The following is a 23,488-nucleotide window of genomic DNA, read 5'->3' on the forward strand; positions in this document are numbered from 1 at the left end:
CCTCAGGTTGTGGTGACCCCCAGCCATAACATTACTCTCATCGCTACTTTGTAACTTGATACTTTTATGAATCATAATGTAAATATCTGTGTTTTCAGAAGGTCTTAGGCAACTCTGGAAGTGTTGTCTACCGCACCCAGGTTGAGAAGTGAGTGCCTGCTTTAAAGGAAGCCCACACCGTGACTTGGACTCTGGAGCTTCTTCAACAGCCAGTTTGGGTTCATTTGCCACAGCCAGCCACAGCACTCACAAAAGGCATCAGAGATAAAGTACGGAGCAGCCCTGAGCAGCTGTCTCTGCAGAATTCTCATCCTTACTGTGCCAGCCTACAACGGACCCAAGGCCATTCCCTAGATACCCTCCCTCCAGTCGAGGGATCAAGGCTATCGAGAGCATCCCTGAGGCTCACTGAGGGCAGCGGGTCTCCCTTCTTAACACAGTATTCCTGTCAGGCTGCCTCCAAGCCATTGGAAGATCACTCATTGGCCGATCACTCATTGGCCCAAGTTTCTTCCCCAAATCTTGCAGGGGAAATGTTTAGCTGACAACTTAAAACCAGCTAACAGAGAGGACAAAGTTGTCCTGGGGGGGTTAGGAGACTAGGACCCTCAGGAATAACTAAAATGGGTAACCCAAAGCAGGGCTGAGCCTGAGTCAGTGGGGTCTGGCCTCAAATCATACCCAGGATGCACTAACCACGTTCCTTCAGCCAGTTCGCATGTCCTTAATGAACGGCTTCCTTAGCTCTTAAAACGCAGCAACGGGAGCCGAATGCAAAATCATCAAGGGTACAAAACAGGGCATCCACTTTGGAAAAGCTGGGTGACCGACTTTAAGTTAATAATAATAAATAATAACAACAACAATAATAAACAATAAGCACAGAGTCACTTACGATCCCGAGATCTGGGTACACACCCAAAAGAACTAAAATCCGGCCCTTGAGTGGATGTACACACATCTGTAGGGTTGACAACAGGCAACGACAGAAGCTGCCCAGGTGCCCACTGATGGATGAATGGAAGAGCAAAAAGAGCAAACACAAGCCACCCGCACAAGGGACTAGCACGCAGTCCTAATATGGAAAGACAATTTCACACCTGCTACACCATGAATGAGCCAAATACACACACACACACACACACACACACACGGATGCAGTACACTGCATTCCATACAAAGTCCCTGTGTCAATCAAAGAGACAGCTGGTGGAATGGTGGGTTCCAGGAGCTGGGAGGGGAGAGGTGGAGCTATTGTTCAATGAGAGACCAGGTTGTTTGAGAGGAGACAGTTCCAGAGATGTAAGGAGGTGAAGGCTACATAGTAGCACATACTTAAAAATGGTTCAAATCAAGGCTACGGTTGTAGCTTAGTGATAGCCTAGCAAGATGAAGGCTCTAGCGGTGGTGGTGGTGGTGGCGGTGGTGGCAACGGCAGCAGCAAAGTAGTGACCATCTATCAAAATTGTAAATCTTACATATATTTTACCCACAATTTTTAAAAAAGTATTTTAGATCCTATCTTTGAACTATTGTGACATTCCTTTCTCTAGGGGCTGGGAATATTGTTTGTCTAGCATGCAGAAGACCCTGAGTTTGATTCCCGGCGCCACAAAAACTGGGTATGGGAACACACACCCAGCACTAAGGAGATGGAAGCAGCAAGTTCAAGGCTAACCTGGGCTACATGAGACCCTGTCTCAAAACACAATTAAAAAAAAAAAAAGCCCATGGCATACCACAGGCCATCAATCGATGGTCTCTTTTATGATTAAATACAGAATAAATGAGCTAGTTGATAAAAACCCAAGAAAATTCAGAGCAAAGAGACCAAGTCTAAATTAACTAAGTCCAGACTAAACTCACCCTGAGTCACCGACACATACATACATACACCTACCCGGTGGGGCAAGCTTCACCCCATCAGCGGGTCATCACCTTATTAAGAAAGGCAATAATTAATGTCCAGTTTTATGAACCGATCCCATCTGCCGGTTTCTGCAGACAGTAAGTTCAGTTTTGCATTAATCTCCTTGGAGAAGACTGGAGTCCTCTGACCCCTTCTACAAGAACGATAAAATACAGATGGTCTTATTATCCAGGGCCCCGTAGGAGCGTCACAAGTCACATGCACCTCTCCCTACCCGCACCTGCCAGGGAGACGTGACAAGAAGGGCAGTGGCACCCAGACTCAGGGAAGCTATCATCAGACACCCCGTTCTGTACCAATCAAGCTACATCTGAGATGTCAGTGTCCCTACCGACTGTCTGAATTCAAAACTCAGAAGGCCAGAACCATGGACCCATGCACATTGGGACTGCAGACAACAGCCTGACCGTGTCTGGGGACACGCCGCTAGGTATAAGGACCCAGATGAGAAAGGGAAATCGGCCTCTGTCACCTGTGACCACACACGGAGGTAATGTGCCCTTTCCTAACACTTATTAAATAATGTCCAGAGAGAGGACCACAGAACTAGCCAGGCCACGGTTCCTCGAAGATCTAAAGCAGACTGGAACACCTCACAGTGGGGGGACCCTACGGCTTCTTCCCTCTCCTGTTCGGATTCAATTGGCCAGTCATGACTTAGATAAACCAGATTTCATGGTTTCAGCTACTCGGCGTCACAGTAAAACATCTCCAGTTGGCACCTCCCTCCCTCTGCCCCAGCCACAGATTTAGAAAACATGGGCCATTCGGGTCACCTGAGCAAGCTCTGGGTTCAATCTCTAGAAATAAGGGTGGGCGGGTGGTCAAAACAGTAATTCTTACCTATAATTATGACTTTTAGAAATCCCCTCATCGCTAGGCAGTGGTGGCACACGCCTTTAATCCCAGCACTTGGGAGGCAGAGGCAGGTGGATTTCTGAGTTCAAGGCCAATCTGGTCTACAGAGTGAGTTCCAGGACAGCCAGGGCTACACAGAGAAACTCTGTCTTGGAAAAAGAAAAAGGAAAAAAGAAAGAAAGGAAAGGAAAGGAAAGGAAATCCCATCCTCGTGTCCTTGTGCCACAGCAATGTTCAAGGTGTCACCCAGGCCACTCCACAACAGCAAACTCAGTTCTCCCTCAGTGCTGAGGGACAGGCTCCACCCAGATGAAGAAAGCAAGCCATTCTCCCTAGAGGGCTTGACTTTGGACCCGCCCTGCATGACCCACCTTACCATGTCAGACCCCAGGATGCCCACCAGTGTTCTGCACTCCTCAAGGTGCAGGCCCTACCACAAACACAAGAGAGGCAGGCAGCACAAAGCCTGGGGCAGGCCGGATTCCCACCCAGACACCAGAAACCCAAAAAACTGTCTTAGGGCAATTTGCCAAAACTGTCTTGTGCGTCCCTTCCTCATCAGGGTCGCTGTCTCTTCCATGCTCTTCTTCCTCGTGTCCCCCTTAAGTTCAGTCATGCATGAAGACCCACATCAAAGCTGCCATGGCCCAGCAGAACGGAAGGGCAGCCTTCCCTGCCTTCCACGTCAGGAGTCTCAGGCACACACCTGTTCTCACACACCCAAGGGTCCCATGTCTAGGCCAGGGTCAGACACAAATATGGTGGTCAGTGAAATAAAGAACCCAGAGGACCCTTTTAGGGACCATGTCTAAGTGCAGCTGCTGTTCCACCAGCATGTTGTGCATCTGATAGGCAGGTATAAGCAGCCACCACAGCCCAATGGGAGGACGGAGGGGATAGACAGAGGCAGCACAGCTTGGAGACCCAGCAGAGCCCAGCCTGCACCTTTCTTTAATTCTGCAGGGTTTGTGCTGTGTGACCTCGGTTGGGTGGCCTGTAACTCTTAGCTAAGTAGTGGGTACCCCAGTGGGACGAGGGGTTACCCGTTCTTGGAGGAAAGATAAGGTTAGGATGTAAGGCGAGGGGCAGAGCTGGCACATAGTAGGTTTTTTTGTGGATTAGCAGCAGCTAGTTCCAAAAGCAGTAAGAGTAACGGCTCTTTCCCACCCCCTACCCCACCCCCTTCCATGAATGCTAGGTCATCACAGTAGCCAAGGTCATATGGCCTGCTCCCTCATGCCCTGGCACACCCTGACAGAAGTGTCTCCGAGTCTTCCCAAAGGGGTTACTTGTGCCCCGTTTGACAAGTGGAGAAACTGAGGCACAGAGAGGAGGAGTGGGCAGCCCAGGGCCATGCATTCAGACTCAATGGCACAGAGAACAGGACCCAGGAGGTCCCCGATCTGGTACCTGTGAATCATAGTGCCTAATCCAAACAAGACTCCATGCTGCAGTTCCCAGGGTAGACTGGACAGCAACCATGCAGGCAAGCCAAGCCCACATGCAGTCTCAGAACAGGAACATGCAGAGGGGTGTGGCCCACAGCAGAGGCCAAAAACCTCACGAGAGTCCCAAGACCAATTACTTGGGGTTCATTGCTGTCAAAAATGTTACCTGCTGCCAAGCCCGGTGCCCAGGACATCGAATCTGGTGGCAATGAAGAAGTTGGCTTTTAAGCATCTCCTTTGGATAACAGGTGTCCCTCACTAGCTCTCAATGTGAACTCAAGGTAGACCAGGATGCAGACTAGTGATGTGGCACCAGGGGTAGAGCTCACTCCTCCTCTCTGTGCCTCAGTTTCTCCACTTGCCTAGGTTGCATGAAACCCAGGGTTCAGTCCTTAGCACTCACTACATAGAACAGGGCATAGCGGTATAGACCTGAAATCCCAACATTCCAAGTTAAGAAGTTAACAGAAGGATCAGCAGATCAAGGACCTTCTGTTACAAGGATCAGAAGATACTGTTACAAAAAAATGAGTTCAAGGTCAGCTTGGGATACAAAAGCTGCTGTCTCAAAAAGAGAGTCTAGTGGGCAGAGACTGTGAGACATAGAGCCAAGTCAGTTCTGCCAGCCACTTGTGCCTTCCGGTGTCTTCCTCCAGCCTGGTTCAGTTTATCCGTCTGGATACCAAAAGGGTCAGATGAGATGTCCAATCAGGACCCCCTAATCCTGGCTCGGTAAGGGTTGGCTTGACCCTTGGGTCACCCAAAACAAACCCACTTCTGAGCGAGCTCCCCTCCGCACGGAGGGTGGTGAGCAGCCTCTCCTGCCAATGTCAAATCCCCTTGAAAGGAGCCCGTGGCTGCTTGGCTCCGAGGTCTCTGATGTCCACAGCCAGTGCTGGGCCTTCACATCCACTAACTGCTTGAAAGTGCTGCACCCAGCGCTGCATTAAAAATTAATTACACATGCTATTTCATTGCCAGTCCATAACGTAATGAGCACCAGCTGTGCTAAACAGCCAAACTCCTTTTTAAGACAGCTATTAAAAAAAAAAAAAAAAAAAGGAAGAAAGAATGAAAGAAAGAAAGAAAAAGAAACTGCTCTTCCAAATGCCTCTCCTGTCAGGGCAGAAAAACAGCATCTTGTACAGATTTGAACAGAATTCTTTGATTTAGCTCTGCCTTCTGAAAGGCCGGCAGAGGCCGAAATGGTATCTGTAGTAACGTCTGTGTCGCTGGAACCTCTTTCATCTGAAGGTAGTCACCCCGGTGAGTCCCACCCCGCTGGCCAGCTGCAGTCCCTCCCCGGAGCCCACTGCAACCGCTCTGGCCCCTGTTGGTGCTGAAGGCTGAGATTTGCTATATGGACAGTGAACAGTGGTCTTTTTCTGCAGTCTGTCAAATCCTTGTCAACCTCCAGGGGGCCGGCAGCTCTCTGCTGACGTGTATCAAGACAGGGAGGACACTGTGCAGGTCTTGGGCAGGCCCAGAAAGAAAGCAGCTACGGCGGAGCCATCCTGAGATAACGCACACACCAGAGTCAGTCTTAGGAGACAACCTCCAGGAATTGTGGAACACGTGGTAAATGTCAGTCATGGGGCCACACTACCAAAGTCTTTGTCATATTGGCATTGCAAAGGGACAAGTGACTAATGACTAACTAATTGTCTTTAAGTCAGGGTCTCTCATAACCCAGCCTGACCTATGAACCTGTTGTGCAGTAGAGGTTGACCTTGAACTTCTAATCCCCCCTGCTCTCGTTTCCCAAGTGTGAGTAACTGGCTGGCACCACACACCTGCTTTACACAGTGTGGGGCTAGGGTCTGAACCCAGAGCTTCATGCATGCTAGGCAAACACTCTGCCAACTGAACTACAATCCCAGTAGGGCTCTCTAAATTTTCAATAATTCCACTGAGCCAGCCCCATTGACACGGGGACGTGGTAAACGCAGAAAGCACCCCCCCCAAAAAAAAAGCATTACAGTGCAGAGGAACTCAAAAGTCCATCTGTCACCTCCCTCTGGAGGCTTACACACACACCTCCCTACTGCGCCCACACGGCCCCTCCTTCCCCAGGAAGGCTTGAACGACACGCCCTCCCCCCAGCACCCAGTACACCACACCCACCAAGCAGTGCCCTGGCAGGACTGGGGAGGACTGCCAATCTCTGTCCTCTGGGAGAGCGGCTGCCCAGGGAACCTCCGCTGCTAATCAAACCCAGCCCAGAAAGAAACTCCAGCTCGCTCTTCATTCTGGTATGAAATGTGCAGCGTGCAGACCATATCATTAACATAAAACTTCCAGAAATAAGACCACTTTCCAGACAGACTGTATTAATTGCACCAAGCCTCCACAGCTAGGGTGGTCTGATCCGAGGCATCCCATTGGAGGGCTCCGGGTATAAAAATCAACACAGGGCGAACACTGGGATATAACTGAAGGAGGAGAAGACGAGAGATTCTCCCGTTAAACCCTGTTATTTACTTACAGGTATTCTTTTATCTTTATTGTCCCTTTAACCCAAGCCAAGAAACCCCAGACTAGTTAAATAACACAGCAAGCACAATTTCAGTAGAAAAGTAAATTGAATTTAACTTTACAAGATTGCCCTGTGATTCCAGCATATACTAATGACTGCAAGTGACTCCCTCTATTAAATCCAAACACTTCCACTTCCCCGAGCCTGGATGCTGTGTGTTCTTGCGTGAGACCTTGAACTTCGCCAAGCACATGCATTAATCACTGTGGCTGATGACCATTTACAGCTTCTAAATATGCAATGAAGGTTCTCAGTTCCCGTTCCACCTCCTAAGGCTGGTGCACGGCGGAGCCAGCCAAGAGGCTAAACGCTTTTAAGCATGGAAACCGGGGATGTGGTTTAAGGGAAGCTCCCACCCAGTGCCAGACACAGAGCACCATCAGATTGCGAAACCCCTACTGCTTGCGTATGAATCATAACGTCTGTGGGTTCATTAGATTCAGAGCATCGTTCTGAATGTCTGCCCTAAATTATGACCTCAGACAGCCGTAGAGCATGCCCGATCCTTACGTCCATTTCACAGATGAGAGAACAGAGGAAAAGAAAGGACGAGGAATGAATGACCTGGGTAAGGCCACAAACCTAGCTACATAATTCACTCATGAACACAGTCTGATATATTCTGAAGGCCACTTTTTTTATCATGATGTCTCAAAGCAGGGAAGGATTGAGGACAGAATGGAGCCTGGGGCCCTAGCCGGGCCCAGACCCACAACACCCCAACCTGTTCTAATCCACAGATACACTCCCGGAGCCTTATTTTGCAATATTACATTCATGTGTGTGTGTGTGTGTGTGTGTGTGTGTGTGTGCATATATATATACATATATATACATGCATACATATCATGTATATGTGTGTATGTATATGCATATGTATATATACATACATATACATGCATACATACATGTCATGTATATGTATGTGTACATATATGTATATCATGTGTATGTATATATATGCATATATATACATGCATGCATATATATATATATATATATATATATATATATATACATATATACCCATACACATGCATACATATGGATTTTGTACAGGAAAGGGATGTGAGGCTTACAGAGAGACAATGACATGCTTAAGGTCTCTGGTCCTTAGATGGCACAGAGCAGGACAATTGGCTGTGGCTTTTGATTACACAGCTACCTTGATACCTCTGAGGGGAAGACCTTTTAGTTGCCTGGAGCACCTGACTCAAAAACCACATAGGATCTCTGTGGAATCCATAAGAAATGGGCCCCGGTGTCCCCTTCTCGCAGCTGTAACCATCTGCAGGAAGCATGGGGGAAGGGTCCTGGCAGGGCCTGGCTTGTCCGGGTAGTTTTCTCTCCTGTGAAATCACACCCTTCTATAAATAACCCAGAGTGTGTTCGTGGGCATGCAATTAACCTGTGTGAAACTCAGGCTTCCTGAGTTAATTTGAAGAGATGGGTTCAAAGCACCCTGATCAGAAGGGGGACAAAGCGCAGTGAGTACTGCAGTGTTCCGTCTTTACAGCCCCTCCTTCCTCGAGGGTTCCTGGCGATTTTATGCCTCCTCTGCAGCTACTAATTAAACAGGCACTAAAAACACTTCAGCAAACAGCCCAGTGCCAGGAACAGAACCAAAGGGACAAAACCCACTGGAAGAGGATACTTGAATGTGTCAAAATTTATCTGAAAACACAGCACAGCGGTAGAGCCTCACACAGGCGATGCTAACAAGGCAGAACAATGACAAGGAACAGTACAGGAAGAAGAAAGACAGCAGGTCCCTCAGGAGCCGGTCCAGGAGAGGTCCCAGGGCTCAGACCCTCACTGCTTCTCGCCTCCCCTGCACGGCAATCGCCACACGTGGACCGGATGCCCCAGAGCCCTGAACTCTATGGCAGCCTCTGCACCTCAAGGTGAACCAGGTACCGTATGGGAGCCACTTCTGTGTTCTTACCTTCCCTCCCATCAGCCTCAGGACATGGTCCCCAAAGCCCATTCTGTGAGCTGTGAGGTAGGCGAGGGACCCACCACACCTGACTCTGCCTGTGTCCACATGTGGCTTACAAACTGTGCCTGAGGACCGCCAGCGAACTAAGGAATGAGCCGGTTTGAGCTTCGAGACCTCAGGCTCTGACGCTCGTCTGTAATGTGGGAGTTAAAGCCTTGACACACAACCAAATGCCTAGTTCAGGACAGACAGCTGCTCTACTCTAAGAAAGCAAGTAGCCTGTGTGAGGGCAGACTGATGCCAGACTCCCCTGGCTGACAAGGCCCTGCAGACCTTATCTGACCTCCACTGGGCTAAAGGAACTAGTCCCCAAGCCTTAGCGCAATCCTCCAAAGAGGCTCAGCCATAGCCCCCTAGCCTTTGCCCCTTCCACTCATGGGCACAGGAAAGACTCGCAACTCCGATTTGGCAGTTCCTACAGAGGGCCAGCTGAAGATTAAGCTTGCCCCTGTAGCACGTGGGACAAAGAGGTCATGCTTCTACATGCACAACTTGACCATATGCATTTAGGCTTAATTTTGATAGTGCAGGCCCCCACTATTTGAGTACAGGGCTGCAGGGTTGCAGCCCCATATAACAGGAAGCCAAAGAGCAAGGCCCAGCCCAGCAGGTACCCCAAGCTTGGTGAACAGGATCTTCCAAGCTACAAGAAGCCTCAGTCACCTCGGGGCTGACCAGGAAGGGAAGTCAGCTTCCTAGCAAGCTGATTCAGTTCCTTCCTGGGTGACTTTGGTCTCTGCTTTATGCACTCAAGGAAGGAACCAGAGCTCCCAGACTTGGATGGGCAATCCAACAACATAGCCACCTGCCATAGCAGGAGTATGGGCCAGTACTGCAGAAACACCCTACTGGCAGGAAGACCAGGGAGGCCTCATCCTGGATCAGGGGCTGCTCTTCTTGTGCAAAACCAAAGCTCCCAATAAGAAAGGTCCCTGAGACAGCGTCAATGAAAAGCAAAACTTGCCCAATAAAAATAGTTTTCCTTTCACACAGCTTGAGTCAAGAGAAAGGCTGCAACGTGCCTGGCCGTGTGGCAGGGACAAACTGAATGTACCCCAGCGCCGCAGCTCTGGCCCTGGCCACGGAAACCAGGCCACAGCTGCTTGCCACGTGAGCCTGTGTCAGCATCCTGGCCCCCTAAGCCACAGTGTGTTGCAAACCAGGCCCCACCATGAGGCGGGGGGGAGGGCTTTCTCCCCTCGACCTTGTGGGGACCCTAAGCCACAGAAGTCTATGTTTGTGGGGAGTCAGAGCAGGGGAGCTACGCAGGCTGTGTCGCCACCTGGCTGGGGATGCCCTTTGTGTAACGGGGTCTCACGGGCCTCCAACAACGGCAGAGGTAACTGGGACAACTCTGAGGTCCACCCAGAGCCACTGACCTCCACAGCCCCCTGCCCCAGACGCCCACAATCTTTCACGGCTACCCGTGGCCACAGCTTTTTTAAAAGGCTCCTCTTTGAGACTTTTTTTCCTTCCCTCTAAGTTAATGGGCAACACATTGTCCCAAAGAGAAAGTCAGCACTTTGAACGGCTCCAGCGCTGTACACAGACAGCCCAGGAATCCTCTCCCACCCTTGTCTGGGGTGGGTGGCAGGGCGGCAGAGGCAAGGGGCAGAAGAAAACTTCAGATGTTAAGTGTTATCCAATTAAACTTCGGCTAAACAGCCCAAAGAGATGAAATTTGGAGGTCGGGCAGTGCATTCTGGGAGTGAGACTCTCAGAATTCGAGGGTGGGGGATATACGGGGGAGACGGCCCCTTGACCCCCTGGGAACCGACACAGGTTACAGTTCAGTTGACATCTTTGGCACTTCTGTTGCCATCCCCCACCCCGAAAAGCTTTTTGAGTGGGGGATGGGGGGCACATCCCCCCTGGGACCCCACCTTGGGTCCCCGGCTCGGCCCAGGGCACAGCCCGCCATCCCGGGAGCCCACCTCCCCCACCGCAGCGGCTCTGTTACCTGACAACTCACACTGGCATCCAAAGGGAGCCTCCATCTGACCCTCACCCTGAGTCCCGTCGCCCGAGATGGGGCGTGCACCACAGCAAGGCAGCGGGAAACAGGGTGGGAGAACGCCCAGGGCACGCAGAGGTGAAGTAATCACGGAGGTGGGAGGGTGGGAAGAGGAGGCAGCTATGGGGGCCATCGATGGCAGCTGGGCAGGCCTGCACGGCCCTGGAGAAAAAACAATAGAAAAGACTGGTCAGTGGTGCCCTGGACTGCACAAGGGACTTGAGGCACAAGAGGGGGCCCCGGGTCACAGGGCTACAGTACAGCCTCTGAGAGGGTTCGGCCCCGAGGACACCAGCCCTACGGGGATGACAACTGGGGTCCAGGGGCAAGCGAGAAGGGGTGCACAGAGGACATTAGCAGGGGCTACACCTGCAGCTGCCAAATTGTTTCTGGGGGCCGAGAGGGCTGCCTTTGAGGGCCCTAGTGCAAGGGGTTGGCACACAGAGAAGGCCCGTCGGGGCCCCACTCCCAGTTAAGATCCCCTAAAAGGATCTTTCAGAACAAACTAGAGTGGGCTTCGCTTGAGGATTTGGTCTCAAAATATGAGCGACCCCTCTTTGAAAGAGGCAGGAGACTAATGCCGGTATAGGTTCTTTAGTCAGGCCTCCGCCACCTCAGGTCTACCTCCAAGGGCCTGGACACTGATGAGCCTCCTGCCTAGCTGGTTGCCTGGGGCTTCTCTCCAGACCCTGGCAAGCAGCACCCAAGCCTCGGAAGCTCCCAGGATGCCCTGAGCTTCTCCTTCCTCCCTTACCACAAGAAACCTAGCATGGCCCAGACACGTCTCAACGTCTCCACCCTGGTTTGGGAATGAGTCCCCACTCCCTGCTCGGACAGCCAGTGACAGCAATGAACAGGGCCGGTGAGGATGCTGTCCTGCCTCCACCCGGCCCCACATTGAGCCTCCACTGCCAGTGAGGCCTGCGTTTGATTTGGCCATTTATCTTACGTTGGTTAAGAGACCACCAGGGCAAAACATTTGTGTGAAGCCCTTGCCAAAACCACAAGTGAAGAAGCCCAAATTCCCTGGGTAAATAATTGAACAGAGAAGCATCAGAGAGACCAAAAAAAAGAAGAAGAAGAAGAAGAAGAAACCATCAACAAAGATGCTGGGCAGCTAAGCCTCACCAGGTCTGCACTGCAGGCCAGAACTCACCTCCTGGCACCTGCAGATCTGCACTACTCCATACCCCGCCACAGAATCACGCAGGCTCTCAGAGAGCCAGGTGCCTGCCCCCTCTTCTCTGATCGGGTCCCTAACACGCTCCTGAACACAAGGACGTAGGACACTCATTGCACAGACTCCAACAGAGGCCAGAAGTGCAGGAATCAGCAAACCGTAGCAGTTTCGAGCCTCCTCAAAAATCCCACTGCTTCCATGTAAATGCAGGATCCGGGTACTCAGAGCTTGGAGCTCGGGCACTGTGATGTCCGGCCCAGAGGCCTGTGCCAGCACTGACCCTGCTGGACCCTGCTGAGGCAGTGATATACTCATACAAGGCACCGGTTGTTTCTGCCCTGGCACACAGCCCCAAATGGGCCTGGTCAATAAGCCCAAGAATAGTTGCAGTACCAAAACAAGAGCAAAAAGCCACATCACAGCTGTCCTATGGGCCTCCTGCAAGTACAACCTGAGGCCAAACTTACCCATGGGAGGCCAGTGTTTGCCTCAAAGCCCACTGCATCGGACACTGTACTTGACCCTGTCCTCTAATGACCTTGAATCCCTGTGGGATTCGTCCCTTTAGACCGCGGAGAGCTCAAGGTCCTTGAAAGTCATCTCCAGGAAGGAGCACCTGCCACTCCACAGGGAGGAACTGAGACTCACGATCAAGCACTCTGCAGCATGAACGTGGCACGGTCTCCAGAGCCTGGCCATGCTCCCTTCCCACCTCTACAGCTGCAGCTGGAGTAAAGTGACCAGGGTACCCACCCTGTATCCAATGGCCACATGGGAATGGAGGAAGTCTGAGCGAGCAGCCTGGACCTCAGCCCATCCATTAGTGAAAGCGAGAGGCTTCTGATTCTACGAAAGGCCATAACTCAGCCAGCACCACACCTCATGGCTGCGAATGCCCACAGGAGCTCCTCACAGTCGACGCTGACGGGAAGAATGGCCGAGGATCAAAAAGGAAATCGCAAGCCTCCACGGCCTTCTAGAAGGACGCCCCTGGCCTGAACCAGGGTCTGTCAAGATGAAGTCACACACCCACACCAGGTGGTAACACTTGGGTTAGACAGGTGGCCACAGGCCCTCATTGGGTGTGAGACCCTCACTAACGGCTATCTGCTCCAAGGGCAGGAGGGGGTAGGGTCCCTGTAGAGCTTTTAGAGCAATCTCAGCCCCACTAGAAGTCCCCCCTAGACACAGCTTATCTCCAAGCTTTGCACGCAGAGGGAGCCTGAAATCCAACTCCTGCAAAAACCAAGAGAGAAGCCACCATGCTATAATGCCGTGGCGAGCTTCTGGTCAGCCAAACATCAGGAGACTGAGTAGTAATTACCAGGGGCTGGGGGGAGGGGAGACTGAGAACCAATAGGTTATGTGGTCTTCTGGGGGTGTGATCAATTAAACAGTAGTGATGGCTACGCAATCCCGTACATAAAAATCCAAAGCCACAAATGGAGCGAATTAAAATAAGTTTCACAATAGGTGCACCTTCATTTTAAAAGGAAATCAAAGGTGAGGGCCATGTCTCTAAGCCTGTCCCTGACCCACTTTGCAGCCTCAGCCTTCCACTGGAAGGGATGCCCGGCCTTGGATCTAGAACAGACAGCTCCTGAGATCTGCTAACAGACTGTACCTGACCCACTGAGAGATGTCAGCCTGTGGGGGAGGGGTGCAGAGACTGAAACAGAGACAAAGACAGAAAGACGGACAGAGACAGAAAAAAATGGGTTCAAATTCTTCCTAGGCCATTTCTTAGCCTGTGACCTCAAGTGGTCACTCTCTCTGTCTCAGTCACTGTGTGTGTGTGTGTGTGTGTGTGTGTGTGTGTGTGTGTGTGTGAGTGTGTGTGTGTGTGTGTGTGTGTGTGTGTGTTTGGTTTGTTTTTTTGGTTTTTTTTTTTTTTTTTTTTTGGTTATTCGAGACAGGGTTTCTCTGTATAGCCCTGGCTGTCCTGGAACTCACTTTGTAGACCAGGCTGGCCTCAAACTCAGAAATCTGCCTGCCTCTGCCTCCCAAGTGCTGGGATTAAAGGCGTGCGCCACCACACCTGGCTAGTCACTGTGTTTTTAAAGGGACTGTCAGGGCACTCTGCAGCCAGAGCCAGCCACCTAGTAAACGTGGCCACTACCATCCTTACATTTATTTCCAGACCTGGAACTTTCTGCCCTACCCCTCCCCAGTCCTCCTCACAGCTGGAAGCCTGCTCCAGCAAGGAAGACACCCTATAAGCCTCGCAGGATGCTTTTTTAAAAAGCTCTCTGTGGGGAAGTCAGCGCTGGAGCACTTTTCTAGTGTGCATGGGGACTTGGGTCCTGTTCCCAGAAGTTCCAGAAGTCCAGGGCCTGTGAGATGGCTCAGCAGCTGAGGGTTTTCCCCCAGGACCCGAGTAAAGGTGGGAAGGAAGAACTAACCCACACAACTGTCCTGACCTTCATTGTGTGCCACGGTTCACTGCACACACAGACGCAGCAAGAACACGCACACTACAATTTCACATCTTCTTTTAAAAGACACCTTTCTTTTGCAGTCTAAGCCAGTCCAAACAGACCCATACGTATCAAGGTATGTGGGGGAGGGATGTAGGCTCTAACTCAGCTTCTTGTAGGATCCGGACAGCTTAATGAAACCCTGGCTGCCTCAGTTTTATCATAAAAGTACATTTTAATTAGGGAAAAAGAAATAAAAAATTGATACTTGTATTATGCCATGCAAGCATAAAACATTCCTATGGGGTGGGGATATATTGCCCCTCTCAAAAAACGTGAAAACGGTGCTCCAAAGTCAAGGTCAGACTGACTTCTTGGTATTTAAGCCACCTACGAAGGAATATTCAAAAGGTCTCCCAAACCGGCCTCTGGTATGATGGCTAAAGTCCAAACAGAGGACAAGATCACTGTTGGTGCCCTCCTGGGGGTGAGGCACTTGAAGGGAGCTTGAAGCCCACCTCCCTTGCAAGCAGTCCCTGCAGATGCTGGGCTCCATGCCCTGCACATGCGCACTAAGCAGCAACACGCCCACCACCAGGAGCCTGTAGACACAAAAAATGCCTGGAACCGCCCAGCCCCGATTGAGGGAACCAAGCCTTCCCGGTGCAGCCTTCCCAGGGCCGCCACTCTGCAACTGGGAGGTGACAGATCCCATGTTCCTACCCCAAGAGGTGGCCTGGCACATACCGTACAGAAGTCTATTTTTCTCCCTACTGGTGCCTTTCAACGGATACATTTTTTTTTAAGGCGAGAACTCCTACTGATAGTGCAGAAATGAGTCAGAGATCAAAGAAGGAGACAGACATCCACGCCAGCGCGTGTGAGCGAGGGACTCTGGCGAGGGAACCTGACAGTCCCCGCGCCCCTTCCCCCCCTCGTGCCAAGACATTAATTCTCACAAGTCGGAGAAAATTACTATGCATGAATGCAAAAAGCATGATCAGGAGTAATTAACATGGCTTCATATGCAAATTTTATTAATGCAGAAGTACAAAGTCATTATGCAAATGAAACTTACGTCAACTCTCTTGACAAATATTCATCTCTCTGAGCTCAAGTTTCTCTTTTTTATTTATTTATTTAATTCTATTTCTTCCCTACCCCCTTTCTCCTTGTTTTTTTGGGTTGTTTTGTTTTGTTTTTTGGTGGGACTAGGGTGGACTGAGGAGGGAGGTTTGTGGTTCTGGTGTCCCGAGAGGGCCCAGCAAGCTACAAGGGCTGTTTGACAAGTTTGCTAAGTTGTTTTCAACCAGAGAAATTTATTCTTGCATTGTTGATTTTTTTTTTAAAGTTGTTGGCAGGTATAAGACAGCTCATAGGAGAAGGGAAATTTAAAAAAAAAAAAAAAAAAAAAAAAAGGTCTATGGGCAGCAGGCAGCCAATCAAAACGCCAGAGCCAGTAATGAGAGCGATTGATGGCTGTTTGGCTTTTACTGCGGGGTAATGAACTAGAATCCAGTCTGAGGAGGGGGGGAGAATATGAATATTCATGAGACTGTGCTCCTGCGTTTGATGATTAAAGAAATTTTTAATATTCAAATAAGCGCTTGCCAAGTGATTAACAAAGAACAAGCACGCAGAAATATGGAAATGGGAGCCGGGGAAGATTCGAGAGGCGAGCATACTGTGCGGGAAGGCAGCCCCGGATTTCGTAAACAAGATAGGCAGATAACCCAATTCGCACGCAGGCAAATAAAAACATTTGTTTCTGATCACTTAAATATTTTGCCAGCTACTTTGTCTTAAGGATGATAAAAAAATGCTGTGTATTAAGAGGGTAGAGGAAAAATAACATGGAACCAGACGCATTGCTCATATTTAAGAGTCATTATCCTGACTCTAACCCGCCTCCTCCCAGCCCGACAGGAAATTAAGATTCTTTTTCCGGTTTGGTAGAGAGAGAAGATGGAGGTGAGGGCAGATTAGACTTGAAAAGCATGATGCCCCGTGGTGGTACCATGTAGATAGGCACAAATCATAATACGAAGCTTCTGGTCTGTTCCAGAGGCCCAAGAATTGGGGGACCGTGCCACATAGGGATGAGGGGCACTGGTGCCCACGGCCTGGGCATCTCAGGGTCTGCTCTCACTGGCCCTGGTGTGAACACACGAAGTAGGAACAGAGAAAGCCAGCAGCCACTCAGAGGAAGCTGAGCAACCAACTCCTAGATGTCTGCTGCTGAGGCTGAGCTCGTACAGTAAGGGCTCCACCACAGGTCACGAGGAAGCACATCATAACGGTATTAGCTGGTAAAATGATCCTGCAGTTAAAATTCACCTAATTAGCAGCCAATGACATCCATGTTGGCAATTTCCTATTTCAAAGGGGTGGGGTGCCACCTTAATGGAAACAGGCCCTGTGTAACTCCCCAGACAAGGTCTGGGCCTGCCATCACTAACCTCTCTCCCACTCTGCTTGGGGGTGGGGGGTGGGGGGTGGGGGTGGGGGAGTAGCTGAGGCCGGAGGACTAGAAATGATCCTAAGAGAGCCTCTCTGTCACTCACTGTCAAAGCGACCCAGGTCTGGGGCGCAGAAGCTCAACAAGTGCGTTCTTTTTGTTCTTCCATTTGTAAGAAATAAGAAAGCAGAGACAAAACGAAGCAGGAGAGAGGACCCAGTGCTCTAACAACAATGAAAACCCAGAAGCCAGGCCAGGCCTCCAAGGCAGAGCCAGAAAGCAAGTCAGGGGAAGGCTAGCCAGGCTCACAGCAACTGCCCAACCTAGAAACTCTGGGGAAAAGTTTGAGGGCTCCCCGGCTCCCAGCTCTCACTTCCACGTCCTCCATCTGAGCAGGACGCCCCCTCTTGTTCAAACCCACAATACCCTTTCCCTGGACTCAAGGCGCTCAAGGGTTGGTGACCTTACAGGTGGTGACCGAATGTTGGATGCAGATGGGAGAGTTTGTCTCATTTTCCCATCATCCACTGCTTGTGACTGGACTCAGGGAAGGCCTCTATGTGTGTCCATGACAAGGAAGAATATGTCAGGCCACAGCCTGAAGGGCCACAGGCAACTGCTCATGACTGAGCCTGAAAGGACTGTTACTACCTCTTCCTGAAATGACCACCGGGGACACCACTCACAAGCCCCACGCGCACAGCTGGGCATCTCTCCTGCAGCCAGTGTGAAAGGCTCAGGGGCACCCTAAGAGAAAGCAGCACTTCTTTTGGATCCTGAGCCAGGCCGCCTTCCCCCAAGCTCCTCCCTCATCTGGCATCCCTGTAACTGACAAAGAGCCACACCGTTTTAACTCCCTGACAGGCATTCCAGGGAAAGGTTAAGAGATACAGAGAAAGGGTTGCACCCTGTGAGGGCACACCAAAACCCGAGTTCTGCCCCGTGCCAGCGTTGAAAGAGAGACCATCCTCTCGGGCGGCAGCATCTAGCAATCAAAGCTGGTCCACACAGCATCACTTCCCAAGGCCCAGGAGCAATTGTTTCTTTCCACTGCTGCCAATTCTAACTTCCTCAAAACAAGGAGCTGCTAAAAATCCCCTGGGGCAAGCAGATCCCCTTTCTGTACCCAAAGCCAAAGACAGGTGAGGCTACACCACCTGTTCCAGAATCTTCCAACAGCTTCCAAAGGCTCTGAGGGCAGAGCGGGAGGATAGTCCACATGTCAGGAAGGTGTCAGGTGACCCTAAAGCCTCTCCTCAGATCTACCCAGGGTGAGGTGGAGAAGCCAGACAGTCAGTCCTTTGAGCCTCACGGTTCCAGCCCCCAGATGGGCACCTGCTGAGGAAACTTGAAACTAGAACCTCTTCTTTTGCTTCTCTTGAGGGAGCCTGGAGCTCTCAGAACGGCTGGAATGCATGTCAGCCACATTCAATGGCTGCTAAAGCCTGAGCCTGGCTTCAGGCTGCTGCACGCAGAACAGTAAGCAGCGGCCATCCACTGTGATCTTGGCAGGCATACCCCGCCAAACCAGGGTCCAGGATTCTGAGAATGACATGGCCTAGGGACACCAGAGGGGAAGGCCATGTGTTTTACTAGTTAGAGAAACTCGGGTGAGCACATCTGTGATGGAGAGAGAGAGAGAGAGAGAGAGAAGCTAGAGATGCCAGCACGCACCAGGAGCACACACATACATCTGTGTCAGAAACATGGGCAGGCTAAGGCATCTACCTGGGGTCTACAGGGGCCAGGACAAAGCTGGGGCTGACAAGAGTCTCTAATCTTACCTATAAAAATAGCCAATGCCTAGCAAAGAAAGTCCCTGTTTCCCACGCTAGGCCTTTTAGCCAAAAGCTGTGTGGCTGCATCAGCCCTTATCAGAGTCGGCCCTCTGATTCCAGTCAGTCAAGTACTTCAGAAACTTCATCTCGGTTTTGCCTCCAGAACAAACAGTTTACCGCGTGTGTGTGCACGGGCTCAGAGCCCATGAAGATACCGCCTAAAAATGGAAGTCAACAGCTAAGTACACTGTTTGCATTCCAAGAAAAAAAGAACCTGAGACTTACAGGTCAGGACCCTTCAGTCCATTCACAAATAAAACTTAGTTAGGACCAGACTCCAGCGACAAGCTTGCTCATGTGCCCCTAAGTCTCTGTGTTTCCTTTCCTTTACAGCTCAGGAGGCGGAGTTGGGAGGAAATCCATAATGAAAGCAAGTCATGTGACCAGAGGGCAATAACCCAGGAAATGAATTGTCAGATTTGGGCACTCCTGGGAGTTTTAAACGAAGGACTCCTCTATCCTAGACAGCATCCACTGGGCCTGACACTGGTAACCCGAAAACAATGAACTTGTCTCTCATCAAAAGTCTGATCCCATACCAAATGGGTTTGGAAGCTGCAGAGTTCAGGACACCGTTATGATTAGAAGGTGTCAGGAGCTCTAACCTTAGCTTCTGCTTGGGGAAAACACAGAATGAGGAGAGAGGAGATGCACGTCTGAACCATGAGGATCCTGGAGAATTAGGAAAGAAAATAGCACAGGCCGATAAAAAAAAGGAACGAAAGGACAGGAAGGGACCAACACGGGTTTCACGCAGTGACTCAGGCCCAGAGCATGGAGCACGCTGCACACATGTGGAGCTGAACCTTCTACAGACCGGACCCTAAAACTCCACCAAGACAGAAGTGATCTCCCAGCCTCTGGGTTAGCAGGGTTTCTTGTTTCAGACGGAATAGAAGTAAACTTGGTAAAGAGAAAGTTCAGGTGGTGGTGGGGGGAGGAATCAATTCTAAAAAGAGGTTCCCTGCTAGCCCTCAACAGCACGCTTAGTTTGTATTGCGTGCATCAGTTACGAACAATTGAACTCCCCTATTATAATTTTTTTTAATCCAGCTCTCCTCTAGACTTAGCTAACTTCCACCCTGTCATCTCTTTGTGCCTCTTTCGAACGGACACAGAATGTGGGTTGAATGCTTTGCCTCACATAAGGGCAGGCTCTTTCTGTCTCTTTCTGTTTCTAAGCTAGGTCTGAAATGTCACTGACTAAAGACCGGAGCAGGCCTGTAATTACGTTCAACCAAGTCGTCTCTTTACCTCCGTTTTCTGTACGTGGATGGTATTTAATACACATATTGTGAGCCTGCTTTTCAACCGAGTAGCATTTGATGGCCAAAAAAAAAAAAAATAAAAAATTAAATAAGTAAAAATTTTAAAAAATGAAAAAAAAATCACCCATTTCCTTTTAAGGGGGACAAAGCAGTCTGACAACCACCTCTTTAATTTTTTTTTTGACATGAAATTCATTTGCATCTTCTAACATACCAGAGGTCATGTGGGGTGTGTGCACAACAAAATACATAAAAATTAACACTTCGTGGGATAAATTTAATAAACGTGGTTATCACGTTAACACCGGCAATATTGATGATTACAAGTCAATCTAGCGAGCCCACGGCAGCGGACCTAACCGGAGGCTTACGTTCAGCTGAGACTTGTGCCACTATTTAATGTAATTAAAGATGCTGGCTGCACAGTCCTCAATGGAAATACCATCTTTGCTACAAAATATTTACATCAGAAATTGTGGGAAAGCATAGCATGCCTACTTTGATTTTATTGTGATTTTTTTTCTTCCTGGCCATCTTTGCAACAGGGCTGATGTGCCTGACCATGGACAGAATTCCTGCAGGAATCTTCCAGAGAAATCAGGTCCCACCTTCCTCCAGAAGCGGAGTGTTTATCTGCCACTTGCTTGGTTTTGAAATCGTTTCTTTTCATTTTTTAATCCACAAGCCTGCAGTTGGCTTTGATTACCCAGGAAGCCCTCTGCCTGGCAGACAGGACCCATCACGAGAGTGACTTTTTCACATGCCCCTAAAACAGCATCACGGGTTAAAGGCAGAGGCGGGAGGCTTGCGTACCTCATGCTGTACAGAACCACTGACTGTCAAGTTGGGTGCAGACAGGCTCCCACCCCGGGCCCAGGGTGACATTCCTTACTGGTACCTCAGAGAAAGAATTCGGCAAGTACCATTCTGAAAGCCTCCGGAACTAAACAGACCCAAAACTGAACAGAAGGAAAGAAAAAAAAAATTCATTGCACCGTATCTCCAAATCTGAGAAAATGAAGTCTTGGGACTGAAAAGAGCTTGACTCAGCTCTCCTCCGGGCTCAGAACAGCCTCTACACCTCCTACGGGTGCCTGCTGCCCTGAGAGAATCGAACAACAAAAACCCAGACCTTCCTTCTCTAACCTTGCCTGCTACAAACCCGAGTAGAAGCAGCTAGGAATCCTCCCCTTCCCTCCCCTGCTCCATGTGCATTTTAAATACCCCTTATTCTACACCCTAATTTCTTTGAGGGGGCAGGGGGGGAAATCGGTGTCACTAAAAAAACGTCACTCTGTTTTTGCAAAATCCATCAGCTTCTTTGGCAGCAGGGAAGGCTGGCTGGCATTATCCCCTCATTTGACAAAACTACTATTTCTGGGCACGGACTCAAAAACAGGTAGGAAGCAAATGCTGAGAAATACGGAAGTGGAAACAGCCAACAGCTTTTTCACTACCAAGAACGCCAAGCGTAAACATGATTTATTTAGCTGTGTGTAGCACGCCCGTCCTCCACTCAGCTACAAGCCCACTTGGGTTGAAGGGAAGGGTGGGTAGGAGGGGAACAGGAAGGGAAAAGCTGGGAAGACAAGAGGGAGAGAAGAGGCCATAGCTCCCTGGGGAGGCTCCTGAGCGGTTCCGGTTGTGAGTTTGAGGAGAACAAGAATATTATACCCCCAAAATATATGTACGTGTCAAAAGAAGGCAGCCCTAATCCGCGGGTTAATTAAGGAACCGCCACTAACAAAAGATGCAAGAGCCGACTCGTGCAAACAGAACGTGCACGGGCTTCTAGGCTCTCTGCTGCTCCCTGGCTTCTCCACACACCATTTGGGCTCCACGGAGTCAGAAGACGGTTTCATGCCAGATTCAGCCACAGAGAGAGCCTAGAACCTCGATACCTCCCTTTCGCATCCTTGCAGGCCTGCACGGAACGCAGGTCCGGATTCAATTACAGGTGCCACACGCCTGGCTGCAAGCCTACCCTCCGGTACGGTACAGATCTAGTCTTCTACTTCTATCTGCGATCCCCCACCCACCCACCTCCAGTCCAGCGGGTGGAACAGGAACTCTGAGGGTGCACACGCATTCACCCCATCCCAAACCGAAGCTGACAAACACATCAGATGCACAGCAAGGTCAGCAGACCTAAAGAGCAGAATTAGCCTGGAGCCTTCGGGTCCAGCAAGAGGTTATTATTAAAACTTGGATTCGGGTCACCCAGCATTGGCAGAGGGAAAAGAAACCAAGCTTCTTTGAATATAAAAACTGAAGAAAGAAAAAAAAAAAAAAGGTAAAACATTGGCCCCCTGCAGGCCACTGGAGACCGGCTTCTCCCTAGTGAAGGAAGGTACCATTTCATAGCCACCAGCTGCGGACTCAATGGGTACAGATGCTAATTTCTGAGAGCTTTGAGGCGGCAGAGAAAGGAAAGCCAGATCCGAGTTCCTTTTCACCTGCATTGAGCAAGACTACACATTTGAAGGCTGCCTGCTGTATACATTTCACCCAAGTCTGTATCCTATACCCACACACACACATACACACCCTCACCCCCATCTCGCTCCCTACCCTTCCGCGGCCAGAACCTAGTATCAGGAGGGGAAGAGGACATGTTCTGGGGTGTTCAGGTCAGGGTAACAGCAACACCACTAGGTATTAAGATAATGAATCTCTTCACGTTCCCAAAAAATAAGGAGCTGGAAGTGGGGAGCTACAGAGAAGGGCCTCTGAAGTGAATGGAGGTGGGGGAGGGGCGTTTCCTTGTGGTATGCCGTAAGCCTCTCCCCAAAGCCCCCAAATGCTTCCTCTTCGCATTAAAAACAACACCCTATACAAGCAGCTGTTGGATTCCTTTCCTCTTTGCAAATTAGTCACCCCGCCCCCAGGGCCCAAACAATAACAGTCTCGCTGGTATGATGTCTATGAAATCAGCCGTAGCTTCGCTCCACTCGCTTATGCTCCTATATAGATGGAGACTGGTTAGTAAAAAAAAAACACATCCCCATTCTACAGATACAGGCATCAGCTGAGGGACTGGATGGCCCTGGACCTTTAAAGGATAGGCCAGGCTGTGCGTCAAAGGTCCCAGACAGACTCCACCCCAGTGCCTAAACCCTGAGGTAACACCTGATGCTCCAAAAGCAACAAATATTTATCAAATGCCTAAGCAGTGCCATCAAGGGGAGCGGCGTTGTGGGAAAGCCTACAGGAACACGGAGATTTCTCCAAGCAGTGAAAGTGAAGGGGGTGGGCAGGGGTGCTGTTGCAGGCGCCGCCGCTTCAGCTACCGACCCCAGTGGCTGAACTGCCAGGAGATCCAGCTGACGGAGGGCTCCATTTCTATGCACACCTCCCACACACGGCTCCTGAACAAAGCCAAGCCAAGCCACCTGTGCCCTGAGGACACAGCTCAGGGCTCAGGACCTCATAGCCAGGCAGCGCTCTGTCACTCTAACACTGGCACCGAGGCAAGAAAGATCTACACACCCTTACCTCGAAGGATGGGGGAGGGGGGATAGAAGAGGGGCGGGGATGGGGGT

At 50.3% G+C, this 23,488-nt stretch overlaps 1 protein-coding gene across 14 annotated transcripts in view; it reads right to left on the reverse strand.

The window, feature by feature from the left end:
* The window catches only part of Bcl11b (B cell leukemia/lymphoma 11B), a 93,743-nt gene that overhangs the window by 44,538 nt on the left and 25,717 nt on the right, over positions 1-23,488 (reverse strand). For 4 of the 14 annotated variants that reach the window (XM_011244153.3, NM_001079883.1, XM_017315143.2 and 1 more), the window contains exon 3: positions 10,732-10,947. The exons of 8 other annotated variants lie outside the window; for them this stretch is intronic. In XM_011244153.3, the coding sequence (XP_011242455.1) occupies positions 10,732-10,947 (216 nt within the window). The remainder of the gene's footprint in view (positions 1-10,731; positions 10,948-23,488) is intronic. 2 more of the 14 variants (XM_006516111.4, XM_006516110.4) reach the window with 1 other exon arrangement.

This window comes from Mus musculus, chromosome 12 (assembly GCF_000001635.26).
Source record: "Mus musculus strain C57BL/6J chromosome 12, GRCm38.p6 C57BL/6J".
In the NCBI taxonomy this organism is placed as follows: domain Eukaryota; kingdom Metazoa; phylum Chordata; class Mammalia; order Rodentia; family Muridae; genus Mus; species Mus musculus.